Source organism: Martes martes, assembly GCF_963455335.1.
Source record: "Martes martes genome assembly, chromosome: 1".
NCBI classification, from domain to species: Eukaryota; Metazoa; Chordata; class Mammalia; order Carnivora; family Mustelidae; genus Martes; species Martes martes.
The window spans coordinates 147066212-147088641 of NC_137888.1; the positions used below are offsets into that span (position 1 = coordinate 147066212).

General features: G+C 38.9%; 1 protein-coding gene across 1 annotated transcript in view; it reads left to right on the forward strand.

Annotated features, from left to right (window-relative positions):
* Positions 1-22430, forward strand: part of ULK4 (unc-51 like kinase 4) — a 610308-nt gene that overhangs the window by 101702 nt on the left and 486176 nt on the right. Inside the window, exon 20 of the mRNA XM_080819657.1 lies at positions 18715-18876. Within this exon, the coding sequence (XP_080675783.1) occupies positions 18715-18876 (162 nt within the window). The remainder of the gene's footprint in view (positions 1-18714; positions 18877-22430) is intronic.

Sequence of the window (22430 nt, forward strand, 5' to 3'; positions counted from 1 at the left end):
GGGTCTATCGCCGCGTGGGTCCCAGAACACCAGGCTGGGCGTTCGTGCACCTCTCTCAGGGGAGGTTGAGGCACGCGCGCATCTCCAGTAAGGTGCGCGTTCTGCCGTCTGGTGTGGCTCCCAGCCCCTCACGGGAGCCGGACTCCACCCGTTTTCGGGCGCACTGGCGGCTCCGGGACAAAGACCAGGTTTCTCCGCCGCACTCTCTGGCTCAGCGCCAGGGGAGGCTGCCCTGGGTCTGGGGACTTAAGCCCCTATCCCTATCCGCCCCGATTCCCACAATTTCCCCGCTCGAGTCTTTGCTCTTTTGAGTGTTTTCAACAAGACTCCAAGTTAATGCTGGTCCCCAGATGCCGGGCACTCTCGTATTGGGGTATTATTTTCCAGTCGGTCGCCTCTGGTGGCTCCCTCCCCCTTTTGTTTATCTTCCGATATCAGTCCGACATTCCCACTCCACTTTACCTGCCCACTGGCGTCTTCTGGCCCCCGTAGAGATCCAGACGTGTATAATTCTGATCTCAGGCTGATTTCATGGGTGATCAGAGTTCTTTGGTAGGTAATCAGCTCACTTTAGGGTGCAGGTTGAAAAGGCGCCTCCTCCTACTTCCCCGCCATCTTGTCTCCCTAGTCTATTTTTTTGATGGTACCATGACAAGGTTAGTGCTCCCCAAGCTCCTCCCCATTCTTCAGGGGAGGATGGAAACTGTAGAAGTCAAGAGATTCTCAGTGTGTTGGGGAAAGAGTTGGGGCAAGGACTCCTCAGCAGCTGAGGGCCTCTTTCCTCTTGCTCTCATGGGGGCTGGGGTCCAGAGGGCTCTTACTCCTTGGAGGCTGTGTGGCCCATAAAGTCCATCACCTGGTTGTTATAGCCGAATTCATTGTCATATCAGGAAATGAGCTTGATGAAGTGGTCCTTGAGAGCAATGTCAGTCCCAGCATTGAAGGTGGAAGAGTGGGTGTCACTGTTCAAGTCGCAGGAGACACCTGGTCCTCAGTTAGCCCAGGATACTCTTCAGGGTTCCCTCCCATGCCTGCTTTATCACCTTCTTGATGCCATTATATTTGGCAGCTTTCTTCAGGTGGCAGGTCACATCCATGACTGACATGTTGGAGGTCGGGACCTGGAAGGTCATGTTTGTGAGCTGCTTAATCAGCCCAGGGATGATCTTGCCTATAGCTGTGGCAGTGCCAATAGAATGTTCCAGGCAGCCCCTTGACCATCATGCCACAGCTTCCCAAAGGGGCTGTCCAAGATCTTCTGGGTGGCAGTGATGGCATGGAGTCATGAGTCTCTTCATGATGCCAAAGTTGTGATGGATGATCTTGGCTAGAGGGGCCAGGGAGTTGGTGGTGCAGAAAGCATTGCTGTCAATCTTTAGGGAGTTGTCATACTTCTGGTTCTTGCCCATCACAAACATGGGGACATCAGCAGAAGGGGGAGAGATGATGGTCCTCTTGGGCCCAACTTTCAAGTGAGCCGAGGTGGCACCTTATCCTTATCCATGGTGGTGAAGACTTCTTTGGACTCCACAACATATTTAGCACCAGCATCACCCCATTTGATGTTGGCAGGATCTCACTCCTGGAAGATGGAGATGGGCTTTCCATTAATGCAAGTTTTCTGTTCTCAGTCTTGACTATGCTGTTGAATTTACCATGGGTGGAATCATACAGGAACATGTAGACCATGTAATTGAGGTAAATAAAGGGGTCATCTATGACGACAGTATCCATTTTGCCAGAGTTAAAAGCAGCCCTGGTGACCAGGCACCCAATATGGCCAAATCACTTTACCTTCACCTTCACCATCATGTTTTAGGGGTGTGACTGGCACTGCATCAAAAGATGCAGCCATCTGTTGAATGGGGAGGAGCAGAGAGCCACTATCCATAATGTTTTGAATGCTATTCAGTAAAATGCAGAAGGGAGTTACTAAGTAAGGTGGAGTTACCTAATGTGTTTTGAAGTGAACCTTTGAGAATGGTATGAGGAAGTGATCCTGAGTTAGTACCAAGTGAGACAGACCAGCTTCCAGAGATGTGGTTTACGGTAAGAAGCACAAAGCATGGCATTTTCCATGCAAGGGTGAGGTCGCATCTCCTCTCCTCCTGTGTCAGGTAACTTCACAGGGGAGGCTTCAGAGTTTGGCTTTGCTGAGTTCAGTATGTGAGAACTGGTGAAATATCAATTGTAATATGTTTCAAGGATTTATATTGGTTGGATTTCTGTGTAAATTTTCATTGTCATTTGACTTATTTTTTTTTTTAAATTATTTAATTTTTTATTTGACAGAGAGAGAAATCACAAGTAGGCAGAGAGGCAGGCAGATAGGAAGGGAGAAGCAGGCTCCCCGCTGAGCAGAGAGCCCGATGCGGGGCTCGATCCCAGGACCCTGGGATCATGACTCGAGCCGAAGGCAGAGGTTCAACCCACTGAGCCACCCAGGCGCCCCTCATTTGACTTATTTTTATCCCACTACATGCTTTGCACTGTTAACAAATCCTATAGCTCTTCTATTTCTTACTCATTTAATACCTTTCCTTAGAGTTTTTCTATTTATCTTTTTATTAATATTTTTAGCTTATGGTATTATGGTTAGAGGAAATGGCATATGTATGATTTCAGTCCTTTAGAATTTGTTGTGACTTTCTCAGTATGTGTATACTCAGGGGAAAAAAAGCGAATTCTGTCATTGTTGGATAATGTGTTTTTTCCTGTCCATTAGGTCAAGCTTATTAATCTGTTAGGGATATATATCTTCTATGTCTATGGTGATTGCTTCTTGTCTGTTTATTTTATCAGCTACTGAGATAGGTTTGAAATGCTTTCTTTGGTACATTTGCAATTTTGTATTTTGCCTTTATGTATTTTGAATATTAGTTATTAGATATATAAAAATATATAGATTATATTTCCCTTGGCTTATTGAAATTACCATTATCTTGTTACTTAAAAATTCACCAGTATGGGGTGCCTGGCTGGTTCAGTTGGCAGAGCATGTGACTCTTGATCTTGAAGTCCTGCTTAGAAGTCCCAGGTAGGGTGTAGAGATTACTTATGAATAAATAAAACTTTAAGAAAATCACCAGTAATGCTTATTGTTCAAAACCCATTCTGTCTTAAATTAATTTAGTTATATCATCCTGTGCTGGGTTACATATGACTGGCATAATCTTTTTTTTTTTTTTTTAAGATTTTATTTATTTGACAGATCACAAGCAGGCAAAGACGCAGGTGGAGAGAGAGGAAGGGAAGCAGGCTCCCTGCTGAGCAGAGAGCCCAATGTGGGGCTTGATACCAGGACCCTGGGATCATGACCTGAGCGGAAGACAGAGGCTTTAACCCACTGAGCCACCCAGGCACCCGAGAAAATTAATTCTTTAAACACCCCCCCCCCCAAAACCAGTAACAGGCTATAAGACACCTTCATGAACAGAACTGAAAGGAAACACACTTCCTATCAGTTTGTAGGGATGTTCCATCCTCCTGGACCAACAGCACACGATGCCAAGGGGTGGCTTCCTAAGGCCCACAGCTGGCTGAACAGAAAAAGCCCTAAAATGCCTACTTCAGTTTTGATCCCAGTATGCCCCTTAAGTTTCTAAACTGTTGTGAATATGTATATAGATGGAAAGTTACCTATTTTAAGAATCTAAGGTTTTTGAAATTCACTATTAGCTTATTATCGGAGGTGTATCCATACCCTCTTGCCTTTATTTTTATTTATAAAAATTTTTAATTTTTTTATTAACATATAATGTATTATCAGCCCCAGGGGTACAGGTCTGTGAATCGCCAGGTTTACACACTTCATAGCACATATCTTCCCTAATGTCCATAATGCCACCACTCTCTCCCTACCGCCTTTCCCCCAGCAACCCTCAGTTTGTTTTGTGAGATTGAGTCTCTTATGGTTTGTCTCCCTCCTGATCCCATCTTGTTTCATTTATTCTTTTTCTACCCCCTAAACTCCCCACGTTGCCTCTCAACTTCCTCATATCAGGGAGATCATATGATAATTGTCTTTTTCTGATTGACTTATTTTGCTCAGCATAATACCCTCTAGTTCTATCCATGTCATCGCAAATGGCAAGATTTCTTTTGATGGCTGCATAGTATTCTGTTATGTATATATACCACATCTTCTTTATCCATTCATCTGTTGACGGACATCTAGGTTCTTTCCATAGTTTGGCTATTGTGGACATTGCTGCTATAAACATTTGGGTGCATGTGCCCCTTCGGATCACTACATTTGTATCTTCAGGGTAAATACCCAGTAGTGTGACTGCTGGGTGGTAGGGTAGCTGTATTTTCAACTTTTTGAGGAACCTCCATGCTGTTTTCCAGAGTGGTTGCACCAGCTTGCGTTCCTACCAACAGTGTAGGAGGGTTCCCCTTTTTATACATCCTCGCTAGCATCTGTCATTTCCTGACTTATTAATTTTAGCCATTCTGACTGGTGAGAGGTGGTATCTCACTGTAGTTTTGATTTGTATTTCCCTGATGCCAAGTGATGTGGAGCACTTTTTCATGTGTCTGTTGGCCATCTGGATGTCTTCTGTGCAGAAATGTCTGTTCACGTCCTCTGCCCATTTCTTGATTGGATTATTTGTTCTTTGGGTGTTGAGTTTGATAAGTTCTTTCTAGATTTTGGATACTAGCCCTTTATCTGGTATGTCATTTGCAAATATCTTCTCCCATTCTGTCAATTTTCTTTTGGTTTTGTTGACTGTTTCCTTTGCTGTGCAAATGCTTTTGATCTTGATGAATTCCCAATAGTTTATTTTTGCCCTTGCTTCCCTTGCCTTTGGCGGTGTTCCTAGAAAGAAGTTACTGGGATGAGGTCAAAGAGGTTGCTGCCTGACTGGTATATCTTTACCATTCTCTTATTTTTAGCCTTTCTGGTGGAATAACTATTTTTATTTTTTGTTTGATGTGTCTCTTCGCTGTATTAAAAATTTTTTTTTGCTTTATAGTTTTTCTTTGGTATTTAGTCCATTTATATTTATTGTAGTCGTTGGTATAGTTGTCTTTATAGCTACTATCTTATTTAGTGCTTTTGTTTGTTCTCTTTTGTGTTTATTTTTTTTCTTCATGTCTTTCTTTTAGTAGTTATTCTCCTGCTCTTATTTTTTAAATCTATTATTTCTGTGAATACAATTGTAGGGTGACAGTATTTTTAACAATTAAAGATATTGTTTTAGTGTCTTTTGATTGCACTTGTTGCTGTTAAGAAATTAGCTGTTAGAACAACTGTGGCTCTTTTGAAAGAAATACTCTAAATCAAGTGAGGATCTACTTAAGCTTTTAGATTTTGGACTTCCCCTCCTGCAATATCCTCTCCCTAAGAGACACCTTCAGCCCCCAACTCAGATCAATGAGGGGCCAGGGAGATGGGAGAGCTACTTTTTCTTCATTTCTATTATACTTGGTTATAATACACTGGAAGCTCTAGTTTTAATTGGGGCTGCGTTTTCATCTAACTTCTAGTTTGCATGGGCCCTCACCTTGCCTCTCATTCTTCTTGTTCATCTTGTCAGACAAATGCTCTCAGTGTAAACATCAACTTGAGAGCTCTCAGTACATCTCAGGGTTCTTGCCTATACAGTCACTGGCCTAAGAATTTGGTACTAGTTAGTTCATTGATTCTTTTAAGAAGGTTTATTTTCTTATTTTTTAATTGAGCATTTTTAGTTGCTTTTAGAGGGAGAAAGTTGTCCAGGTATCTAGCCCATTGTATTTTAAGACATAGAAATCCTATTCTATTGAATTGACTAGACTGAATGAGTTACTGAAACAGTAAACCAAACAAAATAAACTCCAGGTACCTGGAAATCTTTAGAGGAAAGCTCATGGTTTTACTAAATCAACAAATGTGAAAATAATTAATGTCAGTATTTTAGATGTTAATTTTGGTACTCTTTTTTGGAAAAGTAGGCATGTAGACTAACATTGGCAGCAATTTTTTTTTTAAGTCTACCCACCATACATTAGAATAGCTAACATTATTAAAAAATAGCACAGTTCTTCATTAATAAGCCTAGTCATCATAGGCTTATTTTCATAGGATAATTTTTAATCATCATAGCTTTTATCCTCATAATATGATGAAATAGGTCTTTGATTTGAATGACAGATAATAGTGCAATCCAGTTATCCCTTCCAATGAGTTAATTAAGCAGAAAATAGCACCAATCTTATTGCTTATATCATGTCCCACAGGGGATTTCAGAGGGACTAGGATAGCTCATTTCAGGTAGTAGCAAGTTGAATTGGCCTGACAGCCTCACTGAGTTTATAGAGCACTGAGATGACACATGGCTCCTTTCCAACCTAAGTGCTAAAGTAGTGGTGGTTTTCCAGTCCTGGGAATGAGTCCTCTAGGAATTGACTGACAGTTGTGATGGAAAGTACATGTTTAGGTATTTGAGAAGGTCCTTCCCCTTCTCAAATTGCACTTTCCCCCTACATGTAGGTCAAAGGTTCAGAACCTAATGAGAAGACACAGAACAAGGCATATGGGACAAAAATAACATAAGTGTATGTACTGAGAGCTAGGGAGGGTGGAATATGTAGCTTATTATTTTTGAACAAGTAGGCTCCCTTATATTGCACTCCCATGTTAGGGAATTTTTGCACTGCCCAGTTACAGCTTCACTCTCCAAGTGGAATACCCATTTAGATAAGACTTAAGATGGGGTATATGAGAAGACAGCTCTATGTGGTTGGGGCTGGGCTCAAGGAGAAAGGGGCAGGAGTTGAGCTGAGCAGTTAGGCATGCTCAGTTTATTCTTTCTGTAATTGCCAACTAGGTGTAGCATTTTATTTTCTCTTGAGTAGAATAAATAAAGGAACAGAGGGAGGATGAAAAGGTTATATAAATTTATTCTCGCCATATACAAGGAAACATCAGGAATGGGGGGGAAGCAATGAAGAAGTTCAACTATCTTTAAAGCTTTTTTTTTTTTAGCAGCCATAAAATTTCTACTTTATGACATTAATAATAGGAAGAAAAACTAACATGTTAAAATATGCTACTTTTTATGACCTAGGTTAAGTGTCCATGTATGTTGTTTAATTTCCAAAGTGCCTTGTGTTTTATTATTTTTATAGATGATAAAGCTGAAGCATAAAGGTGAAAATGCCCAAGGATGTATAGCTGGTAGAATGTAAAATAATGGTGCAAACCAAGATCTAATTCTGTGTCTTCTATTTTTTTTTTTACATTTTCATGAAAAATACATAATTTTTTGATTGAAAAAGTAATGTGTACTCTTAACAATTCAAATAATGTAAAAATGTCTTAAGTAAAATTAGTGGACCCCACTCCCCCCAGCTCACACATACTATACTGTTAACAGGTGTTGTATCCCTTTTTATGTCTTTGATTTACTTATATACTTACATATATATCTTTTCTTGTTAAATAAACATGGGATTACATTCTGCATACAATTTTTAAGATTTTATTTATTTGACAGACAGACATAGTGAGAGAGGGAACACAAGCAGGGGGAACTGCAGAGGGAGAGGGAGAAGCAGGCTCCCCGCTGAGCAGGGAGCCCAATGCAAGGCTTGATCCTAGGACCCTAGGATCATGACCTGAGCCAAAGGCAGATGCTTAATGACTGAGCCATCCAGGTGACCCGGCATACAATTTTTAATATAGTTTTCAAATTTCAATTGACATATAACTTACATAAATTACTCAGATATTTAGTGTGTGTGTATTGCAAATATTTTCTCCCAGTCTAAAACACTATGAAGCATAATGGTGTCATTATGGCTAGAAATTTATTTTTTATGGGGGTTACTTTGCCAATTTTTTCTTTTATGCTTAGTGTCTTTTTTTCCTAAGAAAGCTTTGCCTACCTCGAAATAGCCAATACATTCTTTATGATCTTGTCTAGAAGCTTTTTTGTTTTAGCTTTTGCATTTAAGTCTGTGATTCATCTCAAATTAATTTGTAGTATAGAGTTTCATGGGATGTTTTATGGTTCAGAACATAGTCCAACATGGTAATGTTTTGTGTGATCTTGAAAAGGACACTGTGTTTTACTTCTGTTGAATAGAGTGTTCTATCTGTGTCAAAATTGGTTGATTGTATTATCTTTCTATACCCTTCCTGAGTTTCTGACTACTTATTCTGTCAGTTATTGAGAAAGAGTATCGAATTTCTCAGCTAAAGTTGTGGGTTTGTCTATGTACTCTCTCAATTTTATCAAGTTTTACCTCAGGTATTTTGAAGTTCTGTTGTTAAGAGGCATACATAGTTAGGATTGTTATATCTTCTTGTTGAATGAGTCTTTGTGAAATGACCTTTATCCATCCCTGGAGATACTTTTTGCTCTGGAATCTACTTTCCTGAAGTAGTATAGCCCTGGCTATAGCCCATGGCTTTCTTTTGATCACATTAGCATGATATATATTGTCCATTCTTTTATATTTAACTTGTGAATTTATTTATAAGGGGGTTTCTTGCAGATAGCCTATATGTGAGTCTTGTTTTTTAAAAAAAATCTATTTTGAGAATCTCTACCTTTTAATTAGTATGTTTAGACATTTATGTTTAGTGCGATTGTTGAAATAGTTAGGTTTAAATCTGCCATTTATGTTCAGTTTGTCCACTCATCATTTTGTTTCCTTTTTTCTTTTCCTGACTTCTTTTGAAATTGACTTTTAAATGATTCCGTTTTAGCTCCTTTATAGGGTTATTACTCATTTTTTTTACAGTATACATCTCTAACATATTAGAGTTGACTTTCAAGTAATGATACATGGATTCATACAGATAAGAACTTTGTATAAGAAGCTTACACCAGAATTTACTGTATATAATGTTATACAAATTTATATATCCTGTGTAAGAAATCTATACAAGGCCATTACACCAGAATATATCTAGTACTCCATTTCTAGCCCATTATTGTACATTTTACTTCTACATGTTTTGTTTTTTGTTCCATATATATATTTTTAAAGATTTTATTTATTTATTTGACAGAGATCACAAGTAGGCAGAGAGGCAGGAAGGCAGAGAGAGGAAGAGAAGCAGGCTCATTGCTGAGCAGAGAGCCTGATGTGGGGCTCAATCCCAGGACCCTGGGATCATGACCTGAGTTGAAGGCAGAGGCTTTAACCCACTGAGCCACCCAGGCACCCCTATTCTATATTTTTTAAAACATTTTACTTATTAGGGTGCACGCATGAGTGGGGTGGGGGAGGGTCAGAGGAAGAGGCAGAGGGAGAAGCAGGGTGCAGGGCTTGATCCCAGGACCTTGGGATTATGAGCTTAGCTGAAGGCAGATGCTTAACGACTGAGCCACCCAGGCGACCCTGTTGTTCTGTTTTTGTTTTTTTTGTTCTGTTTTGTTTTTCGGTTTTATTGAGGTACGACTGACACAATTTTAAGATACTTGAAGTATACATAGTGATAATTTGATCTATATATACATGGTGAAAGGATTCCCCCGCTGAGTTAATTAAAACATCAATCACCTCACATATTTACCTCTCTCTTCTTTTTTGGATGAGAACATTTGTATTCTACTCTTTAAGTAAATTCCAACTGTACAGTACAGGGTTGTCGACTATAGTCACAATATTTTACATTAGATCCTCAGACCTTATTTATTTTATAGCTGAAAGTTTGTACCTATCACAAACCTTCCCTATCCACCCCCACCTTTATCTTTGTTTTTGAAAGATATTGTTGTTGAATATACATTTGTAGGTTGACAGTTACCAGTCTTTTTTTGTTTTTTCCTTTCGATGTTTTAAAGATACTGCTCCACTATCTTCTGGCTTGCATTGTTTCTGATGAGAAGTTTCCTGTTACCTTATCTTTGTTCCCCTCTACATAATGTGTCTTTTTATCTTTAGTACTGTTTTTAGCAGTTTCAGTATGATTGCCTTGGTGTAATTTTTCTTGTTGTTGCTTGATTCCTTCCCACTTGAGGTTCTTTGAATTTCATAAGTTGAGAATTACTAGTTTTTATTAATTTAAAAATTTTCAACCTGTATTTCAACCTTCCACTGCTCTCTTGCCATCTTTGGGATTTTATTGTGCATACATTAGGTTATTTGAAGTTGCCCTATAGTTCACTGATGCATTGATGCTCTGTTCCCTTTCCCCACCCCCAGCCTTTTTTCTGTGTTTGTTTTAGATAGTTTTTATTGGTAATTACTATGTCTCAAAGTTCAGTAATCATTAAGTTTCCAGAATCTAATCTGTTAATCCAACTCAGTATATTTTTCATATAAGACTCTGTAATGTCTGACCTTTTGATTTGGGCCATTTTTATATCTTCTATTTCACATTTTATTATGCTTATGCTTTCTTCTTCCTTCTTAGTGTAGAGACAATATTTATAATAGCCATTTTAATACTTTTTTTCTAAATCCATTGTATGTTTCATTTCTAACTAACTAAATTTTCTTCTTAGGAGTCATTTTTTTCTATTTCTTTGCATGTGTGGCAATATTAAATGGATGCCAGACATTGTACTTTTTATATTGTTAGGTGCTGGAGTTTTTGTATTCTTATTTTGAAAATTTTTCTATTTTGCAGACACCTAGCTGGCTAGTTTTAGGAACATATGACTCCTGATCTGAGGGTTGTCAGTTCAAGCCCACGTGGGGTGTGGAACCAACTTAAAGATTTTGTTAAATTTGTAATTTTCTTTTATTCCTTTAAATACCTTTGTGGGTTTTTTTGGATCACTTAAGTTATGTAGAAACAGTTTGATCCTTTTTAAAAAAATATTTTTATTAACATATAATTATTATTAGCTCCAGGGGTACAGGTCTGTGAATCATCAGGCTTACATATTTCACAGCACTCACCATAGCACATACCCTCCCCAATGTCCATAACCCAACAACCCTCTCCCTACCCCCTGAACCCCCCCAGCAACCCTCAGTTTTGTGAGATTAAGAGTCTCTTATGGTTTGTCTCCCTCCTGATCCCATCTTGTTTCATTTTTTCCTTCCCTGTCCCCCAAGCCTCCCCACTCTGCCTCTCAAATTCCTCATATCAGAGAGATCATATGGTAATTGTCTTTTTCTGATTTACTAATTTCGCTCAGCATAATACCCTCTAGTTCCATCCACGTCATTGCAAATGGCAAGATTTCATTTCTTTTGATGGCTGCATAGTATTCCGTTGTGTATATATACCACATCTTCTTTATCCATTCATCTGTTGACGGAAATCTAGGTTCTTTCCATAGTTTGGCTATTGTGGACATTGCTGCTATAAACATTTGGGTGCACGTGCCCCTTCGGATCACTACATTTGTATCTTTAGGGTAAATACCCAGTAGTGTGACTGCTGGGTGGTAGGGTAGCTGTATTTTCAACTTTTTGAGGAACCTCCATGCTGTTTTCCAGAGTGGCTGCACCAGCTTGCATTCCCACCAACAGTGTAGGAGTGTTCCCCTCTCTCCGCATCCTTGCCAGCATCTGTCATTTCTTGACTTGTTAATTTCAGCCATTCTGACTGGTGTGAGGTGGTATCTCATTGTGGTTTTGATTTGTATTTCCCTGATGCCGAGTGATGTGGAGCATTTTTTCATGTGTCTGTTGGCCATCTGGATGTCTTCTGTGCAGAAATGTCTGTTCATGTCCTCTGCCCATTTCTTGGTTGGATTATTTGTTCTTTGGGTGTTGAGTTTGATAAGTTCTTCTAGATTTTGGATACTAGCCCTTTATCTGGTATGTCATTTGCAAATATCTTCTCCCATTCTGTCAGTTTTCTTTTGGTTTTGTTAACTGTTTCCTTTGCTGTGCAAATGCTTTTGATCTTGGCAAAGTCCCAATAGTTTATTTTTGCCCTTGCTTCCCTTGCCTTTGGCGGATGTTTCTAGGAAGAAGTTGCTGTGGCTGAGATCAAAGAGGTTGCTGCGTGTGCTCTCATCAAGGATTTTGATGGATTCCTGTCTCACATTGAGGTCGTTCATCCATTTTGAGTCTATTTTTGTGTGTGATGTAAGGAAATGGTCCAGTTTCATTTTTCTTCATGTTGCTGTGCAATTTTCCCAACACCATTTGTTGAAGAGACTGTCTTTTTTTCCACTAGACATTCTTTCCTGCTTTGTCAAAGATTAGTTGACCATAGAGTTGAGAGTCCATTTCTGGGCTCTCTATTCTGTTCCATTGATCTATGTGTCTGTTTTTGTGCCAGTGCCATACTGTCTTGATGATGACAGCTTTGTCATAAAGCTTGAAGTTTGGAATTGTGATGCCACCAACTTTGGCTTTTTTTTTTTTTTTTTTTTTTGCAATATTCCTCTGGCTATTCGAGATTTTTCCTGGTTCCATATAAACTTTAGGATTATTTGTTCCATTTCTTTGAAAAAAAAATTGATGGTATTTTGATAGGGATTGCATTAAACGTGTAGATTGCTTTAGGTAGCAGAGACATTTTCACAATATTTGTTCTTATAATCCATGAGCATGGAACGTTTTTCATTTCTTTGTGTCTTCCTCAATTTCTTTCATGAGTACTTTATAGTTTCTTGAGTACAGATTCTTTGTCTCTTTGGTTAGGTTTATTGCTATGTATCTTATGGATTTGGGTGCCATTGTAAATGGGATTGACTCCTTAATTTCTCTTTCTTCTGTCTTGCTGTTGGTGTATAGAAATGCAACTGATTTCTGTGTATTGGTTGTATATCCTGACACTTTACTGAATTCCTGTACAAGTTCTAGCAGATTTGGAGTGGAGTCTTTTGGGTTTTCCACATAAAGTATCATATCATCTGCAAAGAGAGTTGGACGACTTCTTTGCTGATTCAGATGCCTTTAATTTCTTTTTGTTGTCTGATTGCTGAGGCTAGGACTTCGAGTACTCTGTTGAATAGCAGTGGTGATAGTGGACATCCCTGCCATGTTCCTGACCTTAGGGGAAAAGCTCTGTTTTTCCCCATTGAGAATATTCGCTGTGGGTTTTTCATAGATGGCTTTTATGATATTGAGGTATGTACCCTCTATCTCTACACTTTGAAGAGTTTTGAACAAGAAAGGATGCTGTACTTTGTCAAATGCTTTTTCAGCATCTAATGAGAGTATCATATGGTTCTTACTCTTCCTTTTACTAATGTATCACATTGATTGATTTGCAGATGTTGAACCAACCTTGCAGCCCTGGAATAAATCCCACTTGGTTGTGGTGAATAATCCTTTTAATGTACTCTTGGATCCTATTGGCTAGTAGTTTGAGAATTTTTGCATCTGTGTTCATTAAAGATACTGGTCTGTAATTCTCCTTTTTGAAGGGGTGTTTGTCTGGTTTTGAGATCAAGGTAATGCTGGCCTCATAAAATGAGTTTGGAAGTTTTCCTTCCATTTCTATTTTTTGGAACAGTTTCAGGAGAGTAGGTATTAATTCTTCTTTAAATGTTTGGTAGAATTCTCCTGAGAAGCTTTCTGGCCCTGGGCTTTTGTTTGTTGGGAGATTTTTGATGACTGCTTCAATCTCCTTACTCGTTATGGGTCTGTTCAGGTTTTCTATTCCTTCCTGGTTCAGTTTTGGTAGTTTGTATGTCTCTAGGAATGCATTGATTTCTTCCCAGATGGTCAAATTTGCTGGCATATAGTTGCTCATAGTATGTTCTTATAATTGTTTGTATTTCTTTGGTGTTGGCTGTGATCTTTCCTCTTTCATTCATGATTTTATTTATTTGCGTCCTTTCTCTTTTCTTTTTGATGAGTCTGGCCAGGGTTTATCAATCTTATTAATTCTTTCAAAGAACCAGCTCCTCGTTTCGTTGATTTGTTCTACTGTTCTTTTGGCTTCTATTTCATTGATTTCTGTTTGCATCTTTATAATTTCTCTTCTGCTGGATTTAGGCTTCCTTTGCTATTCTTTCTCCAGCTCCTTTAGGTCTAGGGTTAGGTTGTATATTGAGACCTTTCTTGTTTCTTGAGAAAGGCTTGTATTGCTATATACTTTCCTCTTAGGACCACCTTTGTTGTGTCCCAGAGATTTTGAACAGTTGTTTTCATTTTCATTTGTTTCCATGAATTTCTTCAATTCTTCTTTAATTTCCTGGTTGACCCATTCATTCTTCAGTAGGATGCTCTTTAGCCTCTATGTATTTGAGTTCTTTCCAGCTTTCCCCTTGTGAATGAGTTCTAGCTTCAGAGCGTTGTGATCTTAAAATATGCAAGGAATGATCCCAGTCTTTTGGTACCAGTTGAGACCTTATTCGTGACCCAGGATTTGATCTATTCTGGAGAATATTCCGTGTGCACTAGAGAAGAATGTGTGAATGTTTAGGATGGAATTTTCTGAATATATCTGTGATGTCCATCTGGTTCAGTGTATCATTTAAAGCCTTTATTTCCTTGTTGATCTCTTTTTTGGATGATATGTCCATTTCAGTAAGGGGGGTGTTAAGGTCCCCTACTATTATTGTATTATTGTCGATGTGTTTCTTTGATCATGTTATTAATTGGTTTATATAGTTGGCTGGTCCCATGTTAGGGGCATAGATATTTAAAATTGTTATATCTTCTTGTTGGACAGACCCTTTAGGTATGATATAGTGTCCTTCCTCATCTCTTATTATAGTCTTTGGCTTAAAATCTAATTTATCTGACATAAGGATTGCCACCCCAGGTTTCTTCTGCGGTCCATTAGCATGGTAAATTATTTTCCACCCCATCACTTTAAATCTGGAGGTGTCTTTGGCTCTGAAATGAGTTTCTTATAGACAGCATATTGATCGATCTTGGTTTTTAATCCATTCTGATACCCTGTGTCTTTTGATTGGGGCATTTAGCCCATTTACATTCAGGGTAACTAATGAAAGATGTGAATTTAATGCCACTATATTTCCTCTAAGGTGACTGTTACTGCTACTGTATGTTGTCTCTGTTCCTTTCTGGTCTACTACTTGAGGCTCCCTCTTTGCTTACAGGACCACTTTCAATATTTCCTGGAGGGGTGGTTTGGTGTTTGCAAATTCTTTTAATTTTTGTTTGTCCTGGAAGCTCTTTATCTCTCCTTCTGTTTTCAATGACAGCCTAGCTGGATATAGTATTCTTGGCTGCATATTTTTCTTGTTTAGTGCTTTGAATATATCATGCCAGTTCTTTCTGGCCTACCAGGTCTCTGTGGATAAGTCTGCTGCCAATCTAATATTTTTACCATTGTATGTTACAGACTTCTTGTCCCGGGCTGCTTTCAGGATTTTCTCTTTGTCACTAAGACTTGTAAGTTTTACTATTAGAGCACAGAGTGTGGACCTATTTTTACTGGTTTTGAGGGGCGTTTTCTGTACCTCCTGGATTTTGATGCTTGTTCCCTTTGCCATATTAGGGAAATTCTCTATAATAATTTGCTCCAATATACCTTCTGTCCCCCTCTCTTTCTTCTCCTTCTGGGATTCCAATTATTCTAATACTGTTTTGTCTTATGGTATCATTTATCTCTTGAATTCTTCCCTCATGGTCTGGTATTTGTCTCTCTTTTGCTCAGTTTCTTTATTCTCCATCATTTGGTCTTTTATATCACTAATTCTCTCTTCTGCCTCATTTATCCTTGCAGTAAGTGCCTCCATTTTTTATTGCACCTCATTAATAACTTCTTTGATTTCAGCTTGGTTAGATTTTAGTTTTTATTTCTTCAGAAGGGATTTTATTTCTCTGGACAGGTTTTCTCTAATATCCTCCATGCCTTTTTCAAGCCCCGCTAGCACCTTGAGAATTGTCATTCTGAACTCTAGATCTGACATATTATCAATGTCTGTATTGATTAGGTCCCTAGCTGTTGGTATTGCCTCTTGTTCTTTTTTTTTGGGGGGGGGGAGTGAGTTTTTCTGCCTTGTCATTTTATCCAGATATGAATATATGAATGAGAGAATAAAATACTAAAAGGGTGGCAAAGACCCCAGAAAAATATATGCTAACCAAATAGAAGACACCTGGAACAGGGGGAGAAGACTAGGGGGAAAATATATATGTATATATTAGGCTGATGAATAAGACAGAGCCACCCACTTGATTTTGGGTGTATTCTGGTCTCTTAGAAGAAACTACCTCCTAAAATTTTAAAGAAAGAAAAACTTATATATATACAAAAATAAAAGTAAACACAATGAAGGGGTGGAATATGACTGTAAAGATGAAAATTAAGAAAAGATTCTAAAAAAGGAATTGATAAGGGAAGTTGGTTGGAAAAAGAAAAAAAAGAGGAGAGAATGTGATCAGACTTGAGAGTAGAACAAAATCATGTGCTAAATTTAGGATATATTTTGATTTATTAGAAGAAATTGTATCCCAACATTTATAAGAAAAAATCCTATATGTGTACCAAAAATAAGATTAAGTACAATGAAAGGATGAAATATGACTTTCACAATGAAAATTTAAAAAGATTAAAATAAAAAGATATTCTTAAGATAAAACAGTTAAAAAATGTTAAAAAAGGAAAGAGGAGAAGTTAAAAAAATAGAATAAAAAAATGAAATTAAAAAGAATTCACTTTACAAGACTAAAGGATCACAGGAAAAATGCCATGAATTCTATGCAGTGCTTTCTCCTAGCTCTGCAGTTCTCAGTTCTTGTTGATCTGAACTTGGTCTTGGCTGGGTGTTCTTACTGATCTTCTGGGGGAGGGGCCTGTTGCAGTGATTCTCAAATGTCTTTGCCGGAGTTGGAATTGCACTGCCCTCACCAGGGGCCATGCTAAGCAATCTGTTCAGGTTTGCTCTCCAGAGCTTTTGTTCCCTGAATGCTTTCTGTAGAGCTCTGGAGGATGGGAGTGAAAAGGGCAGGTTCCCAGTCTCTGGCCTGGTGGAGCTGAGAGCTCAGGGCCCCACTCCTCAGTGCGCCCTCAGAAAAGCAGTCAATCCCTCCCATCTCTCTAGTCTCTGGATGCACTCTGTGCTCACCTGGCCTGCGACTGAGCATTTTTATCTCTGGTGCATAGCCCTGTTTGGAGTTGCCAAACCCAGCAGATTCCTGCCACACGCTCCTGTGCACTCATCCTAGAGGAGGAAGGAGGGTGTCTCCTTGGATCTGCCACTTGTGCAGTCCCTGCTTGAAGAGCAGTGGCTCGAGTGTACCTTGGATCATGGCTTAAGGTAACCCCGAGCTGAGAGCCTACTCCTTGGCTCCAGTTCTGTCTCTGTAGTCAGCTTCCCTGCTCTGATACCTGACAGCTTCGCCACCCTCAGACATCTCTGGTCTTTTGGTGTCCCTGCGGGTCCTGAGACCACACTGTCCCTGCGAGGGCTTGACTCCCGTGTAGCCTCTGGAGAATTGTTCCTCAGTGGAGTAGACTTCCTCAGTGGAGCAAAGTTCTGATCATGTGCTCTCCTGCTCTATGGCTTGCTGGGAGCTGCCCCTTCCCACTGCAGTCTCTCTTCCTGTTGCTTCGGATTCACTTCTCTGCACATCCTACCTTCCAGAAAGTGGTCAATCTTCTGTTCCTAGAATTGCTGCTCTTCTCTAAGATCTCCTGTTGAGTTTGTAGGTGTTCAGAATGGTTTGATAACTATCTTGCTGAACTTCTGGGACCTAACGCTGTTTCAGTTTGCTACTCCTCTGCCATCTTGCTTCCTCCAGTTTGATCCTTTTTGAGACTAGCTTTTAAGAATTGTTAGGACAATCCAGAACAGCCTTTAGTTTAGTGTTAATTTGATCACGCTCCTGAGGCATTATATTTCTTATGACATTGCCTTGTATTTTAGGTGGTGTTTGGCTGATTGGTATGCTAATTATTTCCAGACTGGAGTGATTCCTAAAGATTGTTCTTCTTGGTGCTTTTGATTTTAAAAGTATCTTCCATTTTTATGTTATACTCATATTACATATTTTTCAGATTATTTTAGCATTTTAATTTTTAAATTTATATTTTTCTTTTTCAAGTTTTTATATAAATTCCAGTTAATATACAGTATAATATTAGTTTCAGGTGTAGTAATTTAGTGATTCATCAGTTACATACAATACGTAGTACTCATCATAACAAGTGCTTTCCGTAATAATCGTTGCCCACGTAACCCACCCCTCCCTTCCAGTAACCCACAGTTTGTTCTCTGTAATTAAAAGGTCTGTTTTACAGCTTGCCTCTCTTTTTTTCTCCCATGTTCTTCTGTTTTGTTTCTTAAATTCCATATATGAGTGCGACCATAGAGTATTTGTCTTTCTCTGACTTGTTTTGCTTAGCATAATACACGTCACTGCAAATGGCAAGATTTCGTGTCTCTGTGTGTGTGCGTGTATGTGTACCACATCTTTTTAATGCATTCATTAGTTGATAAGCATTTGGGCTCTTCATAATTTGACAATTACAGATAATGCTACTATAAACATAGGGTGCATGTGTCCCTTCAATCAATATTTTTGATCCTTTGGGTGAATACCTAGTAGTGCAATTGCTGGATCGTAGGGCATTTCTATTTTTAACGTTTTGAGGGATCTCTGTACTGTTTTCCAGAGTCTGTCTTATTTTTATTAAAATATATTAAAATTATGTTATGCTAAGTTTTAGTGATTAAAAGGTTAAATTGATTTAGTGATTAAATTGTCATAATTTCATAATAGTCTGAAAGAATGGTCACACCTTCTAAGTACCTAATACATGCAGAGGCAGATGATATGTTCTTGGTATCAGGCCTTTATTTGCACTGGTTATGAATAAATTGCATGTATGTATTTCTCCTGTTAATAACCCCCTTTTACTCTTCTCTCTTTCACTAGGAAGAACGTGTTGTGAATCACATGGCTGCAAAGATTATTGAAAACGTCTGCACTACCTTTTCTGCTCAGGCCCAGGGCTTTATTACAGGGGAAATTGGACCCGTCTTATGGTACCTATTCAAACATTCCACTGTTGATTCTCTCAGGATCACAGCAATATCGGTAAGATGGAGCATCTTTTGGGGATATATCTGGGTATATTGAAATACGAAGTCTGACAAACTGTGCTAGAAATAGAGTAAATTTCAAATAGAGTAAATTTCAGTGGATAAATAGCACACAAATCTCAGACTAATATAGTTGGTGAGATCAAGAATTTTTCTTTTAAAACAAAATTTTCAAAATTGGGGTTGGAAAGCCTTGGGACTGTGGGACCTTGTGGGACCATAACATATGGTTTCAGAAACAATTGGGAAGTCATAGTGGAATACTGTGCTCATGAGTGGTGTACAGCATTTGGTTTGGTTTATGTTTAGTGTTCCCTGATTTTTCCTCCTAGCCCCCTCTTTCAGATTTTATACTAAATACATTTATCGTGAACTAATTATGAGGTGAATTCATGTTACTGTTCAGGCATCTGTGGTTTTGCAGCTTTTGTATTTTGATTGGCTGTCTACTACTTTGCTCACATGGTTATGGTGACTTGGTGTAAAAGATAATTATGTATGAAGAGGTGTTAACATGGTTGTATCAATTTAACAGTCTGTTGAACAAATACAACCCTTGCTCATATGATTTATTAAAATACTCTTTTTGATCACTGGTCTCATGTGGACTCTCAGCATTTTATGGCAGCCTTGCTGTCTCTCTCTCTCTCCCCTGCTCATTCTTGCACTTCTCTCTTTCCTCCCTTATTCTCTTTCCTTAGACCTCCAACCCATATTTTTCTCCTCCATCCTCAGTAAGTGACTTTCTCTGGTACTTCCCAGAGAAAAATGGAGACCTCCAGTGGTAATTATTGCAACGTACGTCTGCCATGTCTGTAGACTAATTTACATCCTACCGCCTACCCCTGCCCAGTCCTGTCTTTCCCTCCTGTTAGAGTTGATGAACTATCCCTTCTCCTGGTAGAGACAAATCTCTCCCTATTTCTTCCCATCTTCTTCCTGTTCCTTTCTTGGGAATTTCACTCAAATGGTTATATTTGCTCTTTCCTGAATCTTTAACTCTCCTTCTCTACTAGATCATTCTAATCAGCACTCAGGTATTCTTTATCCCATTACAAAAAAGAAAAGCACACATGCAGACATATCAAAGAGTCTCTGGGCTTCATGTCCCCCCTTCAAATCCATACTTCTTTAAAGAGTTATTGCCACAAACTGTCATTCCTTTCTGGCCGTTTCCTCTTAAACCCAGTGCAGTATCTGTCCCAAGATGCCCCTGAAGCTGATCTTGCTGAGATCTTTACTGACTTTTGTGTTGCTAAATCCTGGTAGTATTTATGGTTATCTTCCAGTTCTTACCTTAAATTTACCTATGTAACAAATGATAACCATTTTGTTCGTTGACTATTATTAAGCAAAGGATACGTAGCATCTGCCTCTGTTTCTGTCTCTCTCTTACACACACACACACATACACACACACACACGTGGTTCTGGAGCCACATGATTTCAAAATGACAGAAAAAAACCCTAATTATGATATTAGTAATTATGGAGAGACCGTCAGAAAGAATTACAAAGTATACCAGTGAACTTTCTCAAGGCACCTTGGAATCCTATCTTAGAACATCCATTTTACACTACATCCTCTCTATATGCAATGGAATATTACTCAGCCATCAGAAAGAATGAAATCTTGCCATTTGCAATGATGTGGATGGAACTAGAGGGTATTATGCTGAGTGAGGTTAAGTCAGAAAAAGACAAATAGCATATATTTCACTCATGTGTGGAATTTAAGAAAGAAAACAGGATCATAGGGGAAGGGAAGGAAAAAGAAGATGAAAACAAAGAGGGAGGCAAACATCAGAGACTGAACTGTAGGGAATAAACTGTGGGTTGCTGAAGGGGAAGGGAGTGGGAGAATGGGGCAGTTGGGTGATGGACATTGGGGAGGGCATATGATGTGATGAGCTCTGGTTGTTGTATGCAACTGAGGAATCACTAAATTCTACCTCTGAAACTGATAATACACTGTATGTTAATTAGATTGAATTTAAAAAATTAAAAAGAACATCCATTTTAATCCTGGGCCTTAAAAAAATGTCTGTCTTGTTTTAATTGGGTTTATGTTATTTTCATCTTTATGTTCAAGCTTGGTTTCTTTTCTTGGCAAATTTTTTTTCCCAATTTTCACCAAAGTTAGTCCCTTCTTCACCTGACACATTAAGCTTCACCCTTTCATCTTGGGGTTCTTATATTTTGCTCTTAGCTTTCATCTGAATCATTAATTTTTCACTGAAATTTTGCCCATTGTCCCCAAAAAGTCTCTCCTTTCTTTGCTCCAGGATCCTGTTCAGTATCATGTGTTTTGTACTGTTTTCCTATTTCTTTAGTCTTCTCCAATATGAAACAGTTCCTCAGTCTTCCTGTGTACTTCATGTCCTTTACTATTTTAAAGAATATAGGGCTTTTATTTTATAGAGGGAGGCTTGACCTGGGTCTGTCTGGTGCTTCCTCATGAAACCTCCTTAGCACTATTGACAACTCCTGCCTGTAACCAGTCTGTGATGGGAGCCATGGGAGGATCATCTATTTTTATTATTCCTTCTCCAGCCGAGGTTTGCAAATGGTTTCTATAAAGGGCCAGATAATAAACAACTTGGCTTGGTAGGCCACATGTAGTCTCTGTTGCACATCCTTTTTGTTTTGTTTTCTACAGCCCCTTTAAAAGTGTAAAAACCATTTTTTTAAAGAAAGATTTTTATTTATTATTTGAAAGAGAGAGACAGAGTGAGAGCATGCATGAGTGGTGGGGTTGAGGGGAAAAGCAGATTCCCAGCTGAGCAGGGAGACTGACACCCATGTGTCCTGAGATCATGATGTGAGCCGTAGGCAGAAGCTTAACTGACTGAGCCACCCTGAGTGCCCCTCATTTCTCTTTCTTTCTCTCTTTTTTTTTTCTTTTTCTTTTCTTTCTTCCTTCCTTTCTTTCTTTCTTCCTATCTCTCTTTCCTTCCTTTCTTTGCCTTTCCTTCCTTCCTTCCTTAAGCTTATTTATTTGAGAAAGAGAAAGCACAAGCCAGTGGCTGGGTGAGGGGGAGGTGGTATGTGGGGTAAAAGGCAGAGGAAGAGGGAGAAACAGGCTGCCCTCTGAACAGGCAGCTTGACACAGGGCTTGGTCTCAGGACCCCAAGATCATGACCTGAGCCGAATGCAGACGCTTAACTAACTGAGCCACCCAGATGCCCCCAAAACCATTCTTCTTGTATATCTCATGAGCTGTGGAAAAACAGGCCTTTGGTAGTGGTTGGTATTCTACTGTAACAGAGCTCTTTCTCTTCTTCCACGTGTATGTGTGTATTTATATCATTATTTTGATGAATAACTACTTGTGCAGTGGATCATAACGTGATACTCCTGCCACTATTATTATTTGTGGGGATGCTGTAGTCATCCTAGATTTGGCCAATGTGAGCCCTTCAAGCTGGCTTCTGTGTTCTGTGGATCCATTTCTTTTTTTTTTGTTTGTTTATTTAAAAAATTTTTTTAAAAGATTTTCTTTATTTGACAGAGACAGTGAGAGAGGGAACCCAAGCAGGGGGTGTGCGA